Source organism: Procambarus clarkii, chromosome 41, assembly GCF_040958095.1.
Source record: "Procambarus clarkii isolate CNS0578487 chromosome 41, FALCON_Pclarkii_2.0, whole genome shotgun sequence".
In the NCBI taxonomy this organism is placed as follows: domain Eukaryota; kingdom Metazoa; phylum Arthropoda; class Malacostraca; order Decapoda; family Cambaridae; genus Procambarus; species Procambarus clarkii.
In genome coordinates this window covers 37351355-37378854 of record NC_091190.1, presented here as the reverse complement: position 1 = coordinate 37378854, position 27500 = coordinate 37351355, and the positions used below count along the sequence as shown (strand labels likewise).

Genomic DNA, 27500 nt, shown 5'->3' with positions numbered 1-27500 from the left:
GTGATGCAGTTTAGGCCTTCATTCAATAAATAATCTTTAACAAGCTATAAGGTATAAATAGTCTTTGAAAATGGTAATACGTATGTGATCACTGAAAATATTATTTATTAATATTTGGAAATGGGAATAAATAAACAATCAGAAAATGAAATTGAATAATAAATAATTTATAATGGAAATAAATATGCAATCATTAAAAACAGACTTATTGAGGGATGATTATGACTGGCTAATGACGTCACTCATCTAATATTAGGCATGAATGGAGCTGCACATTACTGAGGTAACTAAAACCGATCTGACTACGACCGTGCACCAAGTAGGTAACTAAAAATGCCTTGTACTACAACAATGCATCACCGAGGTAACTAAAAATGTCTCAGACTATGACAGTGTATCACTGAGTAACTGAAAATAACCCAGACTACTACCCCCCTGCCTTGAGAAAGCAAAAATGCACTGTTGTAGTGATGGTTTCCACTATTGTTATCTTGCATAATAAGTTATACAGTCTCACTTGGAATCATCTTACATTAAGACACTGGTAATATAGTCTCATGGTGTTATCTCACTTGATAGCACTGGTGATACAGTTTATCTTGTCTTACTTGATGACACTGGGGATACAGTCTCTCACGGAAGTAAAACCGTGGTGCTGACAGTGTGTAGATATGATGTGGATGGTTGGCAGCTTTTCACTCTCCCACTCGTGGCGGAGTGGCATGTTGGATGGTACTCTCCATGGCGCCAGCTTCAGTCTATGGTGAACTTTTCTCCACGGAATAAACTGAAATTGTTCAATAGCAAATTAAGACAAACGAATTAACAGTATGACAAACAATGTAAATTACGAAAAATTCATATTCTGCATGCTGCAGTTTTCAATAGTTACACATGTTATTTCCAAATTAAATTTTTTACATAATTTGAAAACTTAAATGCACCATTTATTTAATTTTTAATTCAGTGTTATATTGCTCACTGTAGGATTATATTACTCACCATTGTGTTGTATTACTCAACGATTATATAACTCACCGCCATATTTTATTACTAACTATAGGGATGAATTACTCACTGCATGGTTGCATTACTCACCGCAGGGTTGAGGATAACTGTGTACCAGTAGCGACAGACAGTTGCATCGACCGTCAACAGATGCACTAGAGGCACGTGCGAGAAAACCATCTCCAGCACCTCCGAGGGCAGGTTGAAGTCAACTTCTGAACACATCCTGCAATAGTCGTATTTTCACTTTTTCCGAACACATCCGGCAATAGTTACAAGTTATGGGAAATTTTACCACTTACATAAATGATTGTGCATTAAGTTTATAATACTTTAAGGCTATGAAGATTAGTCTTCTACTAGGTAAACGTAACTTACAATTTATTACCATATAAACTAAATTACAAGGATTTCCTATTATATTATTCCGATGAAATAATTGTTGACACGTTTGTGACGTCTCTCCATTCTACGTAATCAAAGAGTTAAGAAATTAATACATTTAGCTATTTAAACTAGAAACTAGTCTCTGATGCTTTACACTTAATTTGAAATATAATCCAAAACGATCGTGCGCGAATTAAAATTAAATCGCCTTTCTTCCTTATAAACAAATAAATATTTACTCTCGCATGAACGCGAGGGAGGAAATGGCACCATCTTTGTTGGTGCAGGAACGCTTGCTACGAGTGTGGTGGCTGATGTGTTCGTTGCTTTGTTATCTTTGATAGTGGACAACGAAGCTTATATCAACCGCTACTATAAGTTGTCACGTCTGTTCCAGAGAATACTACAGCTGTTATATCCACATACAATTTAGCCATTCTTGTTAGGTTACACGTGAAGCCTGTTATGCTGTATGTTTAATCATGAAACTAAGAAAGTATTCAGAAAAAAACACCCCAAATAAGTTATCATTAAATGATGAAGTAATATCTGAACACCTAGATATTAATAGGTAATGGAGGTAAATACCTCCCACCACCCATCACACACTTGGTAAACACCTCCCTTCCTTTCATAGGATCAGGAACCTGTGCAAGGAATCATTCGAACCTTGTATACCACATGTAAGACTAATCCTGGAGTATCCGGCCCCAGCATTGTGCCCGTACCTTGTCAAGCACAGGACTAAGCAGGAAAAAGTTCAAAGGTATGCCACTAGGCTAGTCCCAGAACTAAGAGGCATGAGGAAATTTCCTCGGAGGTTACGAGGAAAGGCTGCATGAAATGAACCTAACGTCGCTGGAAGAAAGGAGAGCTCGGGGAGACATGACCACTACCTACAAAATTCTAAGAGGAATCAACATGATAGATAAAAAGTTGTTTACCATGGGGGTACTCGAACAAGGGAACAGTTGGAAACCAATAACCCAAATGAGCCACATGGACGTTATAAAACGTTTTTAGTGTCAGTAGTTAACAGATGGGATGCGTTAGGCAGTGATGTGATGGAGGCTGACCCCATACACAGTTTCATATGTAGATATGAAAGAGCCCAGAAGGCTCAGGAATCTGTACTTCAGTTGATTGATGGATGAGAGGTGGGACCAAGAAGCCAGAGCTCAACCCCCACCAGCACAACTAGGAGAATACACTTGGTAAACACCACCTAACATCCATCACACATTTGGTTTAGCTCGACACCCGCACACGCGGTCCAACCCCTCCATTGCACACGCGGTCCAACCCCTCCATTGCACACGCGGTCCAACCCCTCCATTGCACACGCGGTCCAACCCCTCCATTGCACACGCGGTCCAACCCCCCCATTGCACACGCGGTCCAACCCCCCCATTGCACACGCGGTCCAACCCCCCCATTGCACACGCGGTCCAACCCCCCCATTGCACACGCGGGCCAACCCCCCCATTGCACACGCGGGCCAACCCCCCCATTGCACACGCGGGCCAACCCCCCCATTGCACACGCGGGCCAACCCCCCCATTGCACACGCGGGCCAACCCCCCCATTGCACACGCGGGCCAACCCCCCCATTGCACACGCGGTCCAACCCCCCCATTGCACACGCGGTCCAACCCCTCCATTGCACACGCGGTCCAACCCCTCCATTGCACACGCGGTCCAACCCCTCCATTGCACACGCGGTCCAACCCCTCCATTGCACACGCGGTCCAACCCCTCCATTGCACACGCGGTCCAACCCCTCCATTGCACACGCGGTCCAACCCCTCCATTGCACACGCGGTCCAACCCCTCCATTGCACACGCGGTCCAACCCCTCCATTGCACACGCGGTCCAACCCCTCCATTGCACACGCGGTCCAACCCCTCCATTGCACACGCGGTCCAACCCCTCCATTGCACACGCGGTCCAACCCCTCCATTGCACACGCGGTCCAACCCCTCCATTGCACACACGGTCCAACTCCTCCATTACACACTTGGTCTAAGTAATTATCAAAAGAAGGCACCAAACCAGTTAGGTTATGAAGCACCATCAAATGTGCGGAATAATCAGAGGGCGCCTAATATCACTAAGGATGCCAATACGAGAACATAATTTCATAAAGCAAACGATATCAAAAGTATCTGATTCACCAAAATTCTATCGAGGGGACAAGCGACCAAGAAGGACGGTCGGAAAGCATGACACAAGCTCGTCCTGGAAGTCAGGACATTCAACAAAGATATGCACGACCGTAAGAGGGACAATGCAATTTGGACACTAAGGAGCTGGGCAGCGCTCCATTAAATGACCGTGAGCTAAGCACGTATGGCCAATACGCAACCTCGCCAGAGCGGTTTTCCACCGCCGGTTACAGTGGTTGGAAGAAGGCCATGAGGACACACTGCTCTTAAGAGAACGCTGTTTGGTACCAATAACAGACGACCAACAAACCTGCCAACAGGTAAGGATGGCGGAATGAATAACTGGGTAAAAGTCGGAATAAGGAATACGTTTACGGGAGATGGGACAACAGTGGACAGCTTCCCTAGCGGCAGCGTCCGTATGCTCATTTAAATTGACACCAATAAGGCTGGGAACCCAGCAAAACTCAACCGGCTTAAATTTACTGGAAATAAGAAACAAACCATGCTGAATCTCGACGACCACTGGATGGACTGGTATAAAGGATCCAAGAGCCATTAGTGCAGTACGAGAGTATACGACAACCACAAAGGAAGAATGACAACGAGAAAGCAGGAGACGAAGTTCAGAGAAAACAGCATAAAGTTCAGCTGTGAAGATACTAGTCTCCGGAGGTAAGCGACACATAAAAGTGCGGTCAGGAAAAACAACAGTAGCCTACAACATCCGCAGACTTAGACCCATCGGTGAAGATGAAAACGAAGATGGAGTGCGAAGAAAAGCGCTCAAGAAAAGGCGTTTCAGAATCGTAGGAGTGGGTAAAAGCTTTAGTAATGTAGGTCAAGGATGTACAAAACGTCGGAAGGGAGACTCAACGGGGGCAAGGAAGGAATAATACGAGGAGAAACATTAAAAATATGAACTGAAAGATAATCCTGTAAGCGAGATAACCGGACAATGAGGGAGGTGGCGAAGAGGAACAGGAACCATAGGAGGGGTAAAAGTTAAAGCACGACAGGCGAGAGGAAGGATGTTGCAAGGACCGCGCAAGATAGCGAAGACAGTAGCTATCACGGCGGTCCTGGACAGACAGGAAGCCAGTGTCAACATATAAACTGAGGACGGGAGTCGAACGAAAGGCACCAGAGCTGAGGCGGAACCCAGTATGGTGCAAAGCATCAAGACGGCGAACAGTAGAAGAAGAAGCAGATGGGTAAGCAGGGCAACCTTAATCGAGTTTAGACAACACGAGAGGGGAATGTAAAGCGAGGAGTGCGCACCTATCCGCTCCCCAAGAAGTATGGGACAAAATCTTGAGGGTAAGGGCCATAGAGCAATCAACTCCCAGGTGAGAGAGATGGGGCGACCAAGACAAACGAGTGTCAAAGATTAACCCCAAAATCTTAGCGGAATCCTTGTACAGAAGGGGATGACTATAAAGCCACAAAGAGGGACGAAGAACGACATTCATCCAAGTAAATGTTATAGCACAAGTCAGACGAAGAGAACTTGAAGCCATGATCGGTGGCCCAAGACGATATGGCATCCATCGCACATTGAAGCCGCCGTTGAAGGTGAGGCGAATCACCATCCCGACAGTATAGGGTAAGATCGTCGACAGAGAGAGCGGAGAAAACGCTAGAAGGAAGGGAGGAAAGAAAACCATTGAGGGAGTTCTGAGTAGTGCTCAGAACTCTACCTTTGGGTACACCCTCATATTGCCTAAAAGGGGCAGAGAGAGAGAGTGGTACCACGTCTCACTCGAAAGAAGCGACGAGAGGGGAAGGTTTTGAAGAAGAGAGGGAGATTACGACGAAGGCCAAAAGAATGAAGTTGGAACGGAATATGATATCGCCAGTTGGTGTCTTAAGCCTTTTCAGGGTAAAAAATGACGGCAACAACGGAGGTCTTTGCAGCAAAAGCAGTACGAATACAGACTTTCAAGTTCTCAAGGCCATATGTTGTGCTGCGGCACTTGCGAAAACCAAATTGAGAAGGGGAGAGGTTGTGATTGTGTTTTAAGAACCACATCATGCGAACGTTAACCATACCTTCAAAGAGCCGGCAGAAAACTCGTGAGGGCAGTATCTTTCTTGATTATCTTGAGATGATTTCGGGACTTTAGTGTCCCCGCGGCCCGGTCCTCGACCATGCCTCCACCCCCAGGAAGCAGCCCGTGACAACTGACTAACACCCAGGTACCTATTTTACTGCTAGGTAACAGGGGCATAGGGTGAAAGAAACTCTGCCCATTGTTTCTCGCCGGCGCCCGGGGTCGAACCCGGGACCACAGGATCACAAGTCCAGCGTGCTGTCCGCTCGGCCGACCGGCTCCAATAGGCCGGAAGTCCTTACGGAATCTCGCTAGAGACCCTGGATTCCGAACAGGGAGGACAACGGCATCGAGCCAGTCCTCAGGAACTGACGACGACTCCCAGACCCGATTATACAGACTCTAAACAGAAAATACTGAGAGGTGCACGGAGGGAGATGGCGAAGCATCTCATAATGGATGCCACAAGAGCCCGCCGCCATAGTCTCGCAGAATGCCAGAGCAGACTGAAGTGCAGAGAGACCCAGACCCCCCCCCCCCCACACACATATAGACCAAGACCCCCCCCCCCACACACACACACAGACCAAGACCCCCCCCCACACACACACAGACCAAGACCCTTCCACGCACACAGACCGAGACCCTTCCACGCACACACACACACACAGACCCAGACTCCCACACACACACAGACCCAGACCCCCCCCCCACACACACACACACAGACCCAGACACCCCCCCCCCAACACACACACAGACCCACCCATGCGCGCGCGCGCACACACACACACACAGACCCAGAACCCCACACACACACAGACCCAGACACACACAGACCCAGACACACACAGACCTAGACAGACACACACAGACCTAGACAGACACACACACACAGACCTAGACAGACACACACACACAGACCTAGACAGACACACACACAGACCTAGACAGACACACACACACAGACAGACACACACACACACACAGACAGACACACACACACACACAGACAGACACACACACACAGAGACAGACAGACAGACACACACACACAGACAGACACACACACAGAGACAGACAGACACACACACAGAGACAGACAGACACACACACAGAGACAGACAGACACACACACAGAGACAGACAGACACACACACAGAGACAGACAGACACACACACAGAGACAGACAGACACACACACAGAGACAGACAGACACACACACAGAGACAGACAGACACACACACAGAGACAGACAGACACACACACAGAGACAGACAGACACACACACAGAGACAGACAGACACACACACAGAGACAGACACTCAAACAGAGACAGACACTCAAACAGAGACAGACACTCAAACAGAGACAGACTCAAACAGAGACAGACTCAAACAGAGACAGACTCAAACAGAGACAGACTCAAACAGAGACAGACTCAAACAGAGACAGACACACAGACCCAGACACACAGACCCAGACACACAGACCCAGACACACAGACCCAGACACACAGACCCAGACCCAGACACACAGACCCAGACCCAGACACACAGACCCAGACCCAGACACACAGACCCAGACCCAGACACACAGACCCAGACACAGACAGACCCAGACACAGACAGACCCAGACACAGACAGACCCAGACACAGACAGACCCAGACACAGACAGACCCAGACACACACACACAGACAGACAGACCCAGACACACACACACAGACAGACAGACCCAGACACACACACACAGACAGACAGACCCAGACACACACACACAGACAGACAGACCCAGACACACACACACAGACAGACAGACCCAGACACACACACACACAGACAGACAGACCCAGACACACACACACACAGACAGACAGACCCAGACACACACACACACAGACAGACAGACCCAGACACACACACACACAGACAGACAGACCCAGACACACACACACACAGACCCAGACACACACACACACACACACACAGACAGACCCAGACACACACACACAGACCCAGACACACAGACCCAGACACACAGACCCAGACACAGACAGACCCAGACACAGACAGACCCAGACACAGACAGACCCAGACACAGACAGACCCAGACACAGACAGACCCAGACACAGACAGACCCAGACACAGACAGACCCAGACACAGACAGACACAGACACAGACAGACCCAGACACAGACAGACACAGACACAGACAGACCCAGACACAGACAGACCCAGACACAGACAGACCCAGACACAGACAGACCCAGACACAGACAGACCCAGACACAGACAGACCCAGACACAGACAGACCCAGACACAGACAGACCCAGACACAGACAGACCCAGACACAGACAGACCCAGACACAGACAGACCCAGACACAGACAGACCCAGACACACACACTCACACAGACAGACCCAGACACACACACACAGACAGACAGACCCAGACACACACACACAGACAGACCCACACACACAGACAGACAGACAGACCCAGACACACACACACAGACAGACAGACCCAGACACACACACACAGACAGACAGACCCAGACACACACACACAGACAGACAGACCCAGACACACACACACAGACAGACAGACCCAGACACACACACACAGACAGACAGACCCAGACACACACACACAGACAGACAGACCCAGACACACACACACACACAGACCCAGACACACACACACACACACACACACACACAGAGACAGACCCAGACACACACACACACACACAGACCCAGACACACACACACACACACAGACCCAGACACACACACACACACACAGACCCAGACACACACACACACACACACACACACAGACCCAGACACACACACACACACACACACACAGACCCAGACACACACACACACGCACAGACCCAGACACACACACACACACACAGACCCAGACACACACACACACACACACAGACCCAGACACACACACACACACACACACAGACCCAGACACACACACACACACACAGACCCAGACACACACACACACACACACAGACCCAGACACACACACACACACACACAGACCCAGACACACAGACAGACCCAGACACACAGACAGACCCAGACACACAGACAGACCCAGACACACAGACAGACCCAGACACACAGACAGACCCAGACACACAGACAGACCCAGACACACAGACAGACCCAGACACACAGACAGACCCAGACACACAGACAGACCCAGACACACAGACAGACCCAGACACACAGACAGACCCAGACACACAGACAGACCCAGACACACAGACAGACCCAGACACACAGACAGACCCAGACACAGACAGACCCAGACACAGACAGACCCAGACACAGACAGACCCAGACACAGACAGACCCAGACACAGACAGACCCAGACACAGACAGACCCAGACACAGACAGACCCAGACAGACCCAGACACAGACAGACCCAGACACAGACAGACCCAGACACAGACAGACCCAGACACAGACAGACCCAGACACACTCACACAGACAGACCCAGACACACTCACACAGACAGACCCAGACACACACACACAGACAGACCCAGACACACACACACAGACAGACCCAGACACACACACACAGACAGACAGACCCAGACACACACACACACAGACAGACAGACCCAGACACACACACACACAGACAGACAGACCCAGACACACACACACAGACAGACAGACCCAGACACACACACACAGACAGACAGACCCAGACACACACACACAGACAGACAGACCCAGACACACACACACAGACAGACAGACCCAGACACACACACACAGACAGACAGACCCAGACACACACACACAGACAGACAGACCCAGACACACACACACAGACAGACAGACCCAGACACACACACACAGACAGACAGACCCAGACACACACACACAGACAGACAGACCCAGACACACACACACACAGACCCAGACACACACACACACACACACACAGACAGACCCAGACACACACACACACAGACAGACCCAGACACACACACACACACACACAGACCCAGACACACACACACACAGACCCAGACACACACACACAGACCCAGACACACACACACACACACACACACACACACACACACACACACACACACACACACACACACACACACACACACACACACAGACCCAGACACACACACAGACCCAGACACACACACACACACAGACCCAGACACACACACACACACACAGACCCAGACACATAGACAGACCCAGACACACAGACCCAGACAGACCCAGACACATAGACAGACCCAGACACACACACACACAGACAGACCCAGACACACACACACAGACAGACCCAGACACACACACACAGACAGACCCAGACACACACACACACAGACAGACCCAGACACACACACAGACAGACCCAGACACACACACACACACACAGACCCAGACACACACACACACACACAGACCCAGACACACACACACACACACAGACCCAGACACACACACACACACACACAGACCCAGACACACACACACACACACACAGACCCAGACACACACACACACACACACACACACACACACACACACACACACACACAGACCCAGACACACAGACCCAGACACACAGACCCAGACACACACAGACACACACAGACACACACAGACACACACAGACACACAGACCCAGACACACAGACCCAGACACACAGACCCAGACACACAGACCCAGACACACAGACCCAGACACACAGACCCAGACACACAGACCCAGACACACAGACCCAGACACACAGACCCAGACACACAGACCCAGACACACAGACCCAGACACACAGACCCAGACACACACACACAGACACACACACACAGACACACAGACCCAGACACACACACACAGACAGACCCAGACACACAGACCCAGACACACAGACACAGACAGACCCAGACACACACACACAGACAGACCCACACACACAGACAGACCCACACACACAGACAGACCCAGACACACACACAAACACAGACCCAGACACACACACAAAGACAGACCCAGACACACACACAAAGACAGACCCAGACACACACACAAAGACAGACCCAGACACACACACAAAGACAGACCCAGACACACACACAAAGACAGACCCAGACACACACACAAAGACAGACCCAGACACACACACAAAGACAGACCCAGACACACACACAAAGACAGACCCAGACACACACACAAAGACAGACCCAGACACACACACAAACAGACCCACACACACAGACAGACAGACCCACACACACAGACAGACAGACCCACACACACAGACAGACAGACCCACACACACAGACAGACAGACACACAGACAGACCCAGACACACAGACAGACCCAGACACACAGACAGACAGACCCAGACACACACACAGATAGACACAGACAGACCCAGACACACAGACAGACAGACCCACACACACAGACAGACCCACACACACAGACAGACAGACCCACACAGACAGACAGACCCACACAGACAGACAGACCCACACAGACAGACAGACCCACACACACAGACAGACAGACCCACACACACACAGACAGACAGACCCACACACACACACACAGACAGACCCAGACCCACACACACACAGACAGACCCACACACACACAGACAGACCCACACACACACACACAGACAGACCCACACACACACACACAGACAGACCCACACACACATACACAGACAGACCCACACACACACACACACACACACAGACAGACCCACACACACACAGACCCACACACACAGACAGACAGACCCAGACACACAGACCCAGACACACACACACACACAGACCCACACAGACAGACCCACACAGACAGACCCACACACACAGACCCACACACAGACCCACACACACAGACCCACACACACAGACCCACACACACAGACCCACACACACAGACAGACAGACCCACACACACACAGACAGACAGACCCACACACACACACAGACAGACAGACCCACACACACACACACAGACAGACCCACACACACACACACACAGACAGACCCACACACACACACACAGACAGACCCCCACACACACACACAGACAGACCCACACAGACAGACCCACACACACACACACACACACATACACAGACAGACCCACACACACACACAGACAGACAGACCCACACACACACACAGACAGACAGACCCACACACACACACAGACAGACAGACCCACACACACACACACAGACAGACCCACACACAGACCCCCCCACACACACACACACACATACACAGACAGACCCCCACACACACACACACACACACACACAGACAGACCCACACACACACACAGACAGACCCACACACACAGACAGACAGAGACCCAGACAGACCCAGACACACAGACAGGACAGACCCAGACACACACACACACAGACCCAGACAGACAGACCCAGACAGACAGACAGACCCAGACAGACAGACAGGCCCAGACAGACAGACAGGCCCAGACAGACAGACAGGCCCAGACAGACAGACAGGCCCAGACAGACAGACAGGCCCAGACAGACAGACAGGCCCAGACAGACAGACAGGCCCAGACAGACAGACAGGCCCAGACAGACAGACAGGCCCAGACAGACAGACAGGCCCAGACAGACAGACAGGCCCAGACAGACAGACAGGCCCAGACAGACAGACAGGCCCAGACAGACAGACAGGCCCAGACAGACAGACAGGCCCAGACAGACAGACAGGCCCAGACAGACAGGCCCAGACAGACAGGCCCAGACAGACAGGCCCAGACAGACAGGCCCAGACAGACAGGCCCAGACAGACAGGCCCAGACAGACAGGCCCAGACAGACAGGCCCAGACAGACAGGCCCAGACAGACAGGCCCAGACAGACAGGCCCAGACAGACAGGCCCAGACAGACAGGCCCAGACAGACAGGCCCAGACAGACAGGCCCAGACAGACAGGCCCAGACAGACAGGCCCAGACAGACAGGCCCAGACAGACAGGCCCAGACAGACAGGCCCAGACAGACAGGCCCAGACAGACAGGCCCAGACAGACAGGCCCAGACAGACAGGCCCAGACAGACAGGCCCAGACAGACAGGCCCAGACAGACAGGCCCAGACAGACAGGCCCAGACAGACAGGCCCAGACAGACAGGCCCAGACAGACAGGCCCAGACAGACAGGCCCAGACAGACAGGCCCAGACAGACAGGCCCAGACAGACAGGCCCAGACAGACAGGCCCAGACAGACAGGCCCAGACAGACAGGCCCAGACAGACAGGCCCAGACAGACAGGCACAGACAGACAGGCACAGACAGACAGGCACAGACAGACAGGCACAGACAGACAGGCACAGACAGACAGGCACAGACAGACAGGCACAGACAGACAGGCACAGACAGACAGGCACAGACAGACAGGCACAGACAGACAGGCACAGACAGACAGGCACAGACAGACAGGCACAGACAGACAGGCACAGACAGACAGGCACAGACAGACAGGCACAGACAGACAGGCACAGACAGACAGGCACAGACAGACAGGCACAGACAGACAGGCACAGACAGACAGGCACAGACAGACAGGCACAGACAGACAGGCACAGACAGACAGGCACAGACAGACAGGCACAGACAGACAGGCACAGACAGACAGGCACAGACAGACAGGCACAGACAGACAGGCACAGACAGACAGGCACAGACAGACAGGCACAGACAGACAGGCACAGACAGACAGGCACAGACAGACAGGCACAGACAGACAGGCACAGACAGACAGGCACAGACAGACAGGCACAGACAGACAGGCACAGACAGACAGGCACAGACAGACAGGCAGACAGACCCAGACAGACAGGCAGACAGACCCAGACAGACAGGCAGACAGACCCAGACAGACAGGCAGACAGACCCAGACTGACAGGCAGACAGACCCAGACTGACAGGCAGACAGACCCAGACTGACAGGCAGACAGACCCAGACAGACAGGCAGACAGACCCAGACAGACAGGCAGACAGACCCAGACAGACAGGCAGACAGACCCAGACAGACAGGCAGACAGACCCAGACAGACAGGCAGACAGACCCAGACAGACAGACCCAGACAGACAGGCAGACAGACCCAGACAGACAGGCAGACAGACCCAGACAGACAGGCAGACAGACCCAGACAGACAGGCAGACAGACCCAGACAGACAGGCAGACAGACCCAGACAGACCGACAGACAGACCCAGACAGACAGGTGGTGGGAAAGACGAGGGGACAGGGAAGGGGGTAATTGTGTGGAGGACGAGGGGAAAGGGGGGGGGGAAGTTGGGATGGTGGGAACGAGGGGACGGGGGAATGGAGAATTTGGGGAATGACAAGGTGACAGGGGAGGGGGGGAATGGTGGTGAGGACTGGGAGACAGGGGAAAGGTTGCTGTGGCTCAGCAACGCACATGCGTTGCTGAGCCACAGCAACGCATGGCCGGGTACAGCTAGTCTATATAAATAAAAATGGAAATGTTCATTTGTGCACAACCGCTAATCTCCTAAAGTTCCTCACCGATTGCTTTGAAATTTTCACACAATGTTTCAGTCGCATCCGAGAAGGTTTTTATATTCATACTATATAGATGTCACGTTTCTGACGTTAAAAAACATGCTTTTTCTGAAAACTCTGCTTTTCGTGTGTTTTTCATGTAAGGAAATCTTAACCTCTTTACCCATTGCTTTGAAATTTTGACAACGTTGCATTCGAATAGGGGAATCTTTTTATATACCTACTATATAGATGCCACCCGTGACAGGTAAAACCATGCGTTTAAAAAAAAAAACAGTACCATCTGTTGCATGTAAGAGCAACAGACATGCTATACAAAATATGTTACAAATTCTATTTCAATGTTTCTGATTGCATTGATAAATTTAATTTTCATAGATTGATTTATTTTCATTTTTATTTAATTACTAGCTGTACCCGCCATGCGTGGCTATGGCTCACTCTGGTTAAATGGGAAAGAAAGAAAAGAGAAAGCATACGTTACTAATATGTTTAATTTCACAATGCTTCTGGGTATACAATATTTTGTTGTTGTCCCACTCTGTGGAGATAGAAATTGTCTGGTTTTTCCGATTCTAGAACACGCAACATATTGTCCATGTGATAAGTAAACCGTTTTTAGATATAAACTGCACAATTCTAAAGATCGACCCTGAGCTTTGTTGATGGTGATTGCAAATGCCAATCGAATCGGAAATTACAATCTCTTAAAATGAAATGGCATATCTGTTGGAATCATAGGAATGCGAGGAACGAGGACATCTTCATCTTTGAAAAGTCTTGCTGACCAGACCACACACAAGAAGGTGAAGGGACAACGACGTTTCGGTCCGTCCTGGACCATTCACAAGCCTTTGAAAGGTCTTGTCAAGATTGTTGCTTCTACGACGTCGCTGATTAATTTTTTTACTGCAAGGCACGTGGCGTTGCAAAGTTTTGGCTGGTTGATATTTCGCAACATGATAATTGGCACGTCGATTTTCAATTGCCGTACGTGTGATGTTATCCCTGGCAGATTAAGTAAATTAAAAAATTCTGTTGAATAATTAACCGCTTCATCTGCTTCCACAACAGTGTCGACGGACTTATGTGACTACCTCGCTATGGATGTTAGACTAAATAATATTGTTAAGGTCCAAGACGTCTTTGTTCTTGGCTGCAATAACAGCTCGTTCACTCAGTCAAACGTGATTCATATAATTGGGTTGAATATTGGGAAATACTTTTCAACCAATTTTTCTTTTGACTTCACGGAATTGCAGAAGTTGTGAGGCAATGAAATTCGTCCTGAGGTCAGATCAACTGGCACGTTTCCGTTCCCAATTTCCAGCAATTGATGTGAGACTGTCTCAGCTGATGGATCGTTTTGCAGCTGAACACGTCCATGTGTAGTTAATTTTAACGTCTTTATGTGACGCCACAAAGAAGAGTATTTCAGGAAAGCATTTATTTCTTCCGCTGGTGTTGATCGAGGAATTACAGATAATATTTGCCTGAAATCTCCTGCAAGCAATATTAATGCGTTTCTAAATGGTCTGATGTTTCCACACAAATCTTGCAATGATCGATCAAGAGCCTCGAGAGATTTTTTGTGAGCCATTGTGCATTCATCCCAAAAAATACGTTTGCATTTCTGCAATACGTTTCCCAAGCTGGATGCTTTGGAAATGTTGCACGTGGGGTTTCAGCGAATTACATGTTCATTGGCAATTTCAAACCGAATGAGCAGTTCTTCCACCTGGTAGCAATGTCGCAGCTATTCCGAACGACTCAAGAGCTAAGGTTATGCCATTTTGGGGTCGAAATGCTGTTAGAATCAATCTAATTAGGAAGGTTTTACCAATTCCTCCTGGTGTATCTAATTAGATTTCTTCAAACCCATTATTCACAGTGAATTATTTGATTGTGAATGCCTTTTCGCTCAAGCGTTAGCTTAGGAATATTTGATTGCACATACACTAACAGATCACCCATGTTTTAATTTTGTTCACGACGTAATTCTACATCGAACGAAGCAGCAGCAGCTCTATTCGCTGATGGAATTTCCAACTGATTGATAACTTTGTTCACGATTTCTAAGCAAAAATCTTTTATCATTATCAACGCTTCGTTGTATATTTTTGCTTTGGAATCCATGTTCATATATGAATTTTCCTTCGTATTCGACGGATAATATTTTCAGCCATGTGCGATTTATATTTCTCCCAAACCTCTGTTGGAGATGAAGGAGAGCCGGTGGTTAATATGATTGCAAACAATGCACGAATTTGATTAGGATGTGACATTTTGGACGCATATTTATGCATACATCCCGGTGTCGGTCGTTCGCCAATAAATTCAAAGCTTGACATGCAATACGGTTAATGGCATGTGTTACGCCATTGACAAATTTAAATTGCTGTTAAGACGTTGGACCGGCACATTTACCAACAGAATGCGAAGAAAGAAGCATTCATTCTGATTGGAATGCACGGTGTACAGTCTGCCTATTGTAATTTGTTTGAATATGCCAGGTTGTCCGTCGACTAGCTCTCCTCGTTTGCGTCGTTCAAATGATTTTCTACTGGCATTCCATGTGCAATATGTAAGCACTTCCGAATACAGCAATGTTTTCGCAAATGCGTCATTTTCACATAACGTGAAGAAAGCAGTTAACGTTGTAGCAGATGGATTCATTGATGTTTGTTGCACATTTGCATCTGTGAAATAAACGCGTTGACGAGTTTCTTGTTTTCAAAACAAAAAATACTAACGAAATACTTCAATTCAAACAAATCAATCGACAACTCAATTTCACCTCCAACTGCACTGATGCACTGAAAAATAAATAGAACAGTTAAAAAATGAAATGAAAAGAAAAATATACCCACAAAATGAAAGGTATGGTAAACAACACAGCGCAATTCCAATGCAATGTCACAAAATATATAAATCAAAATGAAAATAAAATCTATGAAAATTCATTTTATCAATTCAATCGGAAACATTGAAATGGAATCTTAACATTTTGTATTGCTCTGACGTGCAACAGATGGCGCTGTTTAAAATTTTTGTTTACCTTCATAGGTGTGGCATCTAAACTGCAGGTGTATAAAATCATGAATGTATTCAAATGGAACGTTGTGCCAAAATTTCAAAGCAATTGGTGAAGAACTTTAGGAGATTATAGTGTGTGTTGCTCTTACGTCCTGCAGATGGGGCTGTTTTTCAAAAAAAAAAAAAAAAAGAAAAAAAAAAATTCTTCCTGCCACCGGTGAGGCATGTCTATAGTAGGTATATAAAACACTCGCCTATTCGAATGCAACGTTGTGTAAAAATTTCAAAGCAATCGATAAAGAGGTTTCGAAGATTTTTCCTCACATGAAAAACACAGTTTTTCATAATAGCATATTTTTTTTCCCCGTCACAGACGTCACATCTATATAGTATGTATATAAAAACCCGCTCGGATGCGAATGGAACGTGTGAAAATTTCAAAGCAATCGGTAAAGAACTTTCGAAGATTAGCGATTTTGAAAAAACGAACTTTTCCATTTTTATTTATAGATTTTGAGTGAATTGCGTTGGAATTGAGCTGTGTTTACCATACCGTTCATTTCGTGAGTAGTTTATTTTTTTTATTTTTTCATATTTATATTTTTTCCTGTTTTTCTTATATTTCAGTAATGGGAACATCAGATCACTTGATGTTCCCAATTTTCTGATGGGAACATCAGGGCATTTGGGAAGGCATCGGACGAGGGAGTGGGGAATGGTGGGGATGACGAAGGGGGCAGAAATGAGAGGGGGTGTGGAGGAAAAAGGGACAGGGAAGTGGGGCATGGTAGAAATGAAGAGGGGATGGTGGAGAGGACGAGGGTACGGTGGAGTAGGGAATGGGTGGGAGGCCGAGAAGACGGGTGAGGGGGGAATGGTGGTGAGGACTGGGGGACAGGGAAGATTGTTATGGCTCAGCAACGCACATGCATTGCTGAGCCACAGCAACGCGTGGCGGGTACAGCTAGTCTATATAAATAGCAATAGAAATGTTCGTTTGTTCAAAATCGCTAATCTCCTAAAGTTCTTCACCGATTGCTTTGAAACTTTCACACAATGTTTCATTCGCATCAGAGTGGGTTTTTATATACATATTTTATTGATGTCATGTCTGACAGAAAAAACATGCCTTCTTTGGAAAATTGTTTTTCATGTGTTTTTCATGTGAGAGAAATCTTTGAAACCTCTTTACCGAATGCTTTGAAATTTTGACAACGTTGCATTTGAATAGGCTCATGTTTTTATATACTTGCTATATACATGTCTCACCTGTGACGGGAAAAAAACATGCTTTTCTTTTATAAATAGCGCCATCTGTTGGACGTAAGAGCAACACACGCTGTTATCTCCCAAAGTTCTTCACTGATTGCTTTGAAATTCTGACATAACGTTGCATTCGGATATGCACGTGTTTTTATATGCCTACTATATTGATGCCATACCTGTGACAGGTAAAAACATAATTTAAAGAAAAAACAGTGCCCTATGTTGAACATAATAGCAACACACACGTTATACTAAATATGTTATGATTTCCATTTCAATGTTTCCAATTGCATTAATAAATTTAATTTTCATAGATTGATATATTTTAATTTTGATTTAATTATTTTGTGTGACATTGTGTTGGAATTGAGACGTTTTTACCACACCATTCATTTCGAAAGTATAGATGCTTTTGCATGCCACACGTGCAAAAGGTAAAAAAATTCTTCTTTAAGAAACAGCATCATATGTTGCACGTAAGAGCCACACACACTAACATGTATGTTACGAGTCCATTTCAATCTTTTTTACTGCATTGACAAAATAAATTTTCATATATTTCGAATTATTTTCATTTTGATAAAACTATTTTGTGTGATATTGCATTGGAATTTAGCCGTGTTGTTTACCATACCGTTAATTTCGTGAGTATAAGTAGAGATGCCACACACTTGTGACAGTAAAAACATGTATTTGTGAAAAACAGCGCCATCTGTTGCATGTAAGAACAACTCACGCAATACTATGTATGTTACGATTCCATTTCAATGTTTCAAATTTCATTGTTAAATAATTTGAATTTTCATAGATTTCTAATTATTTTCATTTTGAATTAATTATTTTGTGACAATGCGTTGGAATTGAGCTTCGTTGTTTACCATACCGTTCATCGTGAGTATAGTTTATTTTTGTATTTCTTCATTTTTTTCATTTCGTTTTTTTAATAGTTTTTCTTATATTTCAGTGATGGAACATCAGATCATTTGATGTTCCCAATTTTCTAATGGGAACATCAGATCATTTGGGAATTCAATGGACGAGGGAGTGGGGAATGGTGGGGAAGGACGAGGGACGGGAGTGGGGGATGGTACTGAGAACGACGGGACAAGGAAGGGGGTAATGGTGGGAAGGATGAGGGGACGGAGGAGTTGGGGATGGAGGGGACGGGGGTGCTGTTGGGGATGGAGGGGACGGGGGTGCTGTTGGGGATGGAGGGGACGGGGGTGCTGTTGGGGATGGAGGGGACGGGGGTGCTGTTGGGGATGGAGGGGACGGGGGAGCTGTTGGGGATGGAGGGGACGGGGGAGCTGTTGGGGATGGAGGGGACGGGGGAGCTGTTGGGGATGGAGGGGACGGGGGAGCTGTTGGGGATGGAGGGGACGGGGGAGCTGTTGGGGATGGAGGGGACGGGGAGCTGTTGGGGATGGAGGGGACGGGGGAGCTGTTGGGGATGGAGGGGACGGGGGAGCTGTTGGGGATGGAGGGGACGGGGGAGCTGTTGGGGATGGAGGGGACGGGGGAGCTGTTGGGGATGGAGGGGACGGGGAGCTGTTGGGGATGGAGGGGACGGGGGAGCTGTTGGGGATGGAGGGGACGGGGGAGCTGTTGGGGATGGAGGGGACGGGGGAGCTGTTGGGGATGGAGGGGACGGGGGAGCTGTTGGGGATGGAGGGGACGGGGGAGCTGTTGGGGATGGAGGGGACGGGGGAGCTGTTGGGGATGGAGGGGACGGGGGAGCTGTTGGGGATGGAGGGGACGGGGGAGCTGTTGGGGATGGAGGGGACGGGGGAGCTGTTGGGGATGGAGGGGACGGGGGAGCTGTTGGGGATGGAGGGGACGGGGGAGCTGTTGGGGATGGTGGGGACGAGAGGACAGGGGAATGGAGAATGATGGGAAGGACAAGGAGACAGGAGAGTGGGGGATGGTGCAGAGGGACGAGGGAACAGGAAAGAGGGGAATGAAAGGGAGGCCGGAGGGATGGGGGGAGTGGGAGATGGAGGAAAGTATGAGGGGATGGCGGAGTGGGGAATGGTTAGAAGGACGACGGGACGGTGGAGTCGGGGATGGTGGGGAGGATGCAGGGATGAGGGTGGGAGGAAATGGTAGGGGGGACGAGGGGACGGGGGAATGGAGAATGGTTGGGATGACGAGGGGACAGGGGAGGGGGAGTGGTGGTGGTGAGGACTGGGAGACAAGGGAAGGTTGCTCTGGCTCAGCAACGCACATGCGTTGCTGAGCCACAGCAACGCATGGCCGGGTACAGCTAGTATATATATAAAAATGGAAATGTTCGTTTGTTCAAAATCGCTAATCTTAGAAAGTTCTTCACCGATTGCCTTGAAATCATCACACAAAGTTCCCTTCACATATGGGCGAGTTTTTATATACATACTATATAGATGTCACATCTGTGACGGGAAAAAACATGCTTTTTTTTGATGAGCTGTGTTTTTCGTTTTTTTTTTCATGTGAGGGAAATCAATGAAACCTCTTTACTGATTGCTTTGAAATTTTGACAACATTACATTCGAATAGGCGAGTGTTTTTACATGCTTACTATATGCAAGCATGTAATGACAAACATACCTCACCTGTAATAGGTGAGGATAAACTCACCATAAACATGCATACCTCACCTGTAACAGGGAAGAAAACACACTTTTTTGAAAACCAGCACCATCTATAGGACGTAAGAGCAACACACGCTGTAATCTCCAAAAGTTCTTCACCTATTCCTTTGAAATTTTGACAACGTTCCATTCGAATACGTGCGTGTTTTTGTACCTACTATTTAGATGCCACACCTGTGACAGGTAAAAGCAGGCGTTTTTTTTTTAAACAGCGCCATCTGTTGCACGATATACAAAATATGTTACGATTCCATTTCAATGTTTCCGATTACATTGATAAATGGAATTTTCGTAGGTTTTGATTTATTTTCATTTTGATTTAATTATTTTGTTTGACGTTGCATTGGAATTGGGCTGTATTGTTTACCATACCGTTCATTTTGTGGGTATATCTTGTGTTTCTTTTTTCATTTCGTTTTTTTAACTGTTGTGATTTTTCAGTGCAATTAGTGGTGAAGTTGAGCTGTGTCGATTGATCTGCATTTAAATTGAAGTATTTCGTTAGTATTTTTTGTTTTTGTTTTGAAAACAAGAAAATGGACAACACATTTATTTCACAGCTGCAAATGTACAACAGCTATGAATCCACCGGCTACAACGTTAACTGCTTTCATCACGTTATGTCAAAATGACGCATTTGCGAAAACACTGCTGTATTAGGAAATGCATATGTATTACACATGGAATGCCAGTAGACAACCCGTTCTCGCAAATTCGTAAAGTCCAATATTGACTTATTAACTACGTGCATAGGTGATATACTAAACATAATAGATACCCTTAAAAAGATTCATAGAAAACACCGACCTTACCTAACCTTGTTAGTATCTTAAGATAAGCATCTTATTGCTTCGTAATTACAATTATTACTTGACCTATACGTATCATAGGTTAGGTAATAATTTTACCTAATTAGGTAACACTGGGATGTATGCATTAATGACACTTCCAACACGTCACATCCAAATCAATTTTATGCATTGTTTGCAATCATATTGACCGCCTGCTCTCCATCTCCTACAGAGTTATGGGAGAAATATAAATCGAATATGGCTGAAGATATTATCCGTCGAATATGAAGATAAATTCATATATGAACATGGATTTCACAGCAGAAATCTACAACGTAGCGTTGATAATGATTGAAGATTTGTGCTTAGAATTCGCAAACAAAGTTTTAAATCGATTGGAAATTACATGACTGAATCGATCTGCTGCTGCTTCGTTCGATATAAAATTGTGTAGTGAACAAATAACTGTAGTGAACTTTTGTAATCTGTATCAAAGCAGATTCAATTATTATGTTTCTGTTATAAGTGTTTTACAATTCGTTATTGAAGAAGCCATCGCCCAATCAATTTGGTGAGCATCTTCTCTCAAGACACTGCTCAACATAACAGCCTATTACAACTGATTAATTTATGTGCTTCGTCCCCCCATTTATCCCCTATGTATCCCCCTTGTCTTTTCCTTTATTGTACTTGTTTATCACCTGACCCCGTACTGGTATAAAATAACAAGTTCTGTAATCTCTTTTCACTTGAGAATGAACCATGGAGGTTCGAAACGTTGTGCGATTGTGTAATTAGTGTAATATATTCTTCAGTTATTATATTAAAATTATATGTCGTACCTAGTAGCCAGAAGCTTCTCGGCTTACTATGCAAGGCCCGATCTGCCTAATAGGCCGAGTGATTATTTTCAATAAATTGTTTCCAACTGGTTTATTTTAAATATAATTATTATATTAAGAATAAATTATTGATTTAGTTATTTTGGTTTAGATTAGGTTAAGATAGGTTAGGTTCAGTCATATCTACGTTAGTTGTAACTCAAATTTAATAAAATTAACTCATACATAGTGAAATGGATAGCTTTATCATTTCATTGGAAAAAAATTAAATATAATAATCCAGGAAAACTTGGCTTATTAGGCAAATCTGGCCTTGCATAGTAGGCCAAGAACAGCGTTCTGGCTATCCAAGACCCGGGCGGCACAAAAAGTTATTTCCCCCTCCAGGTCCCAACACTTCTACCATCACCACCGTCAGCAGCTCCGCTAGCACATGTGCTGTCTATAAATGCTAACAGCACCACCAATACTCCTGAAGTAGCTTCTACCACCAATCGACGACACCTGAGCTGACCTCAGGCTGCGAGGCTAAAGACGAAAACACCAACTACGAACGTCACAGACTCTTCAGACGAGGAAATTTTAGTAGGAACTCCACCGCCTAACCACAAATACGACAACTACTCGATACAAGACCACCTCATGGAGGCCACCTCACCAAACTCCAACTACAGCACGGCTCAGCCAGTCTCGAGCAAAGAAAAAAACGGAAGACCTAGATGTCTACAACAACCCCGCCAGCTCCATAACATGTGGCTCGTTTTGATTCCCTGATATGGAGGAAGGAGGTAATAAAAATTTGTATGAGGGAGAAACAAATTGGCAAAATGATCAGGGAAAGTGAAGGGCCTTAAAATAATAATACACTTAGGTTATAATACCCTAACAGTAGAAGTTTAAGAAACAAAACGATTTAAATGCACTTATCTCCATAGAAAAAATAGATATTATTGCACTTACCAAAACGTGGATAAATGTAAAAAATAGAGAACTATTAGCTGAATATCAAATAAATTTATTTAAACTATTTCACACACATTTTAGATGAGGAGAGGAAGTAGCTATATATGTTAGGGAAAATTTTAAATGTCTCTAAGAGGGAATCAAAACTGAGCCACATATAGAAACTATTTGGATAGAATTTTGATATTTGATATATAATGATATTTTGATACTTTTGACTATTTCAAAACCCTATGTAGATCAACTTTAAGCGATAGCGAGTCTTCTTTCGTGTTAATTTTCCTACCTATTTTTGTATCGGCAAATTTGCAAATGCTGCTACTCAAACCTGGATGTAAATCATTTATATATATTATAAACAAATGAGGTCCCCAGAACAGAGCCTTGAGGCAAACCACAAAAACATTACCCCACTCTGACCTAACCCCTTTTATACTAACTGTTTCCTTTGGAATAGCCATGCCCTAATCCAACTTAATATTGCACTTTCAATACCATGAGCTATCTTGTTAATCAGTATTTCATGTGGCACTGTATCACAAGCTTTGCTAAAGCCAATTGTGTACCAGCAACATCACAAACCTTACCACTATCAACTGCCTCAACTATGCTGGAATAAAATGATAGCAAATTTGTTAAACATGAACGGCCATTTGTAAAACCATGTTGTGAATCATTTATTAATTTATATTTTTAAAATGATGAATGGTTATGCAATTATGGATTCGAGTAACTTTCCCACAATAGCCGTTAGGCTAATTGGCCGATAGTTTGACGCAAGTGATTTATAACCCTTCTTTAAAATTGGTGCCACATTAGCAACCTTCCACGACTCTGGCACTCTGCCTGATTTATGATTTATTAAATAATGTAGACAATGGATCGTAAAGCTCCTTTTTGCATTCTCTAAGCACCCTGGCAAACACTTCGTCCGGCCCTGGGGATTGGTTTGGTTTGAGTTTCACTATTTGTTTAATATAATCATCCCTGTAACTGTTAAACTAGTAGACCTGTCTTCGTCCCCACCCATATAGATTTGTTCGACGGAAGGCATAGAGTTAAGTTCTTCTCTTGTAAATAGAAATGAAATATTTATTAAAAATACAACTCATCTCTTCATTATCCGTTATCTGACCTGTCTCAGTTTTTAATTGACCTATCTATCCTTTCCCTAATCTTTGTTCAATATTACTGAAAAAAAACTTTACGATTTGCCTTTGCTTGCCCTGCTATACTAACTTCCTATTTTCGTTTTGCTCTCCTTATCTCTTTTTAACATTTCTAACCAGTTGTACGAATTCTTGTTATAAACCGACTTCCCAATTCTTGATCCTTTTGTACCAAGCTCTCTTTCTACCTATAGCGTTCTTCAGATCCTTTGTTATCCATTTCGGGTTATTAGTATTCGATCTATTTAATTTGATAGGTATACTACGTTTCTGTGCTTTGCTTAGAATTTTTTAAATAAGCTATACTTTGAAACCACATCTAAATTCCTTTTTACATTACCCATCGCTGGGCCACGTCTTGCTATCAAGACCGGCCCACCCCTAAGCCCAAGACTTTCCAATCTATTTAACCCCAAAATGTCTTAGGCTATTAAAATCAGTTTTTCGAAAATCTGGCACTAACAATTTTCTCCAGTAGATCTATTCCATTTCATGCTAAATCTGATTTCTTTGTGATCACTGTTCCCTAGTTCACTCCGTATTTCGATGTCAATTTGTGTTTCCCTGTTAGTTAACACTAAATCTAAAAAAAAAGGCACTATGGGCTCACCATAGCCCGTGCTGCTTGGAACTTTTTGTTCCGGGTAGCGAATCTTTAACAACAACAACAACTAAATCTAAAACATTTTCCCGCGTTGGTTCCTTAATGTGTTGCGCAAAAAACAATCGTCAATTAATTCTAGAAAACCTTCTGCTTCGTTATTCCAGTTTAATCCGCTAAAATTAAAGTTACCTATGACACAAATACCGTTAGACTTAGATGCTCTAGATATTTCATCCAATAGATGCTTTTCATCCTCTGTCTAAATTTGGTTGCCTGTATATAGCTATTATAAAATTGTATGCTTTTTTTTTTAATTCTTGCCAAATAGTTCATGTGTGGAGATCAGTTTTGATGCCCTCTTTAAGGCTACATTACAAATTTTTCGTAACATATATGGCTACTCTTCCTCCCCGCCTAATATATCTGTGAAATAGGTTCAAATCCATTTATTTGATATTCAGTTAATATAATAGTTCTCTATTTTCTACATTCATCCACGTTTCGGTAAGTGCAATAATGTCTATTTTTCTATGCATACAAGAACATTTAAATCGTTTATTTTGTTTTTTAGACTTCTACTGTTAGGGTATATAGTATTTGAGGCTTCACTCCTTCCCTGATCATTTTGCCAAGTTGTTTCTCCCGCAAACACGATTCTTTACTACCTCCTTTCTCCATATCAATTTCCATACCACTATATACTATCAGTTTAAACCCAAACAAACCCCTCCCACCACAGGTTCCAACGAGTTGACAACAGCAACAACCCCAGCCCTGGATTGATGCACCCAATCCCGACCATACATTTAATTTCTTCCATGGAAGTGTTCCCAGTTATCTATAAATGATATTGCATTTGATTTGCAATATTTGTCCAGTCGGCAAATATACCCTCGACAATCATTTCCAACTTCCTTTCTTTTAAGAATGCCACATATGATCGGGATTCCTCCCTTGCTCCTAACTAATTCTATGGCTGTCTTAAACCTTTGTATCAGTTCCTCACTCCTAACTCGTTCAACATTTCCAGCGGCACTGATACAAATAATAGGTTTGTTCCATTTCGAGCCATAATAACGTCCAAGTTAAGAATATCCCCAATTCCTGTTCCCGGATTAGCAAACCCTTAACCTGTTCCCCCTATCTCTGGCACAAAATGTTCTATCCAGATACCTCGCCTGAGAATCTCCAACAACCAAAATTTGCTTAGGTACTTCCTTTATTTTGTGAGCACCTTGAGGGACCTGCGCACCTTTCGTTTTCATGACTTTCGAGGGAACTACAGTCTCCACACAGTATTCGTCCTCCAGCACTGCGAATGGGGATGGAAGTCATTATATATTTGTAGGTGGCCTTGTCAAAGTCTTGTTAAGACCCCCCTGTCCTTTACGACATTCCATGTCGAATACTTTCTACTGCTGCATTCCTCGTTCCCTTCTTCTGGATGGTGTTTCGTCTGTCTTAGCTTCTTTATCTGTCATAGCTCCTTCCGCAGGGAATCCATCTCTGCCGTCAGAGCTCCATATAGCTCCCTCACTAGCACCAGTTCACTCCAATTTTCAGTATCAGTATCAGGACAATTAGAGCTCCAGCTACACACACCCTCTCACTGTGACTACCTGACAGAAGGCCTGAGGACGAGCTATTACATACTACACTCGACTGATCACGTACGGACATTTATCGAACCGATTACCTCTGCTCGAATCCCAAAGCTATAACTTTCACCCGACGTAGTTCTAATACTAATAATGGAAAACATAACCTTGCTATCTAGACCTGCATAGAGGAGCAACCCTTCCTAGGTACTGCCTGTACTCACCTATTTGTATCTGCAGGATCGAGCATTGACTGATCCCGCTTTTCGAGCATCGGATGTTTATAGCATAGACTCCGGTCCTATTTCCCTATCATACCTACCTGGTTGATGGGGTTCTGGGAGTTTTTCTACTCCAAGCCCGGCCCGAGGCCAG

At 45.8% G+C, this 27500-nt stretch overlaps 1 protein-coding gene across 1 annotated transcript in view; it reads right to left on the bottom strand.

Moving 5' to 3' along the window:
- Window positions 1-27500, bottom strand: part of LOC138373314 (uncharacterized) — a 179185-nt gene that overhangs the window by 135425 nt on the left and 16260 nt on the right. The window contains exons 2-3 of the mRNA XM_069339503.1: window positions 1099-1234; window positions 609-787 (exon numbers count right to left, since the gene is read on the bottom strand). Of these exons, the coding sequence (XP_069195604.1) occupies window positions 609-787; window positions 1099-1233 (314 nt within the window). The 5' untranslated portion in view covers window position 1234. The remainder of the gene's footprint in view (window positions 1-608; window positions 788-1098; window positions 1235-27500) is intronic.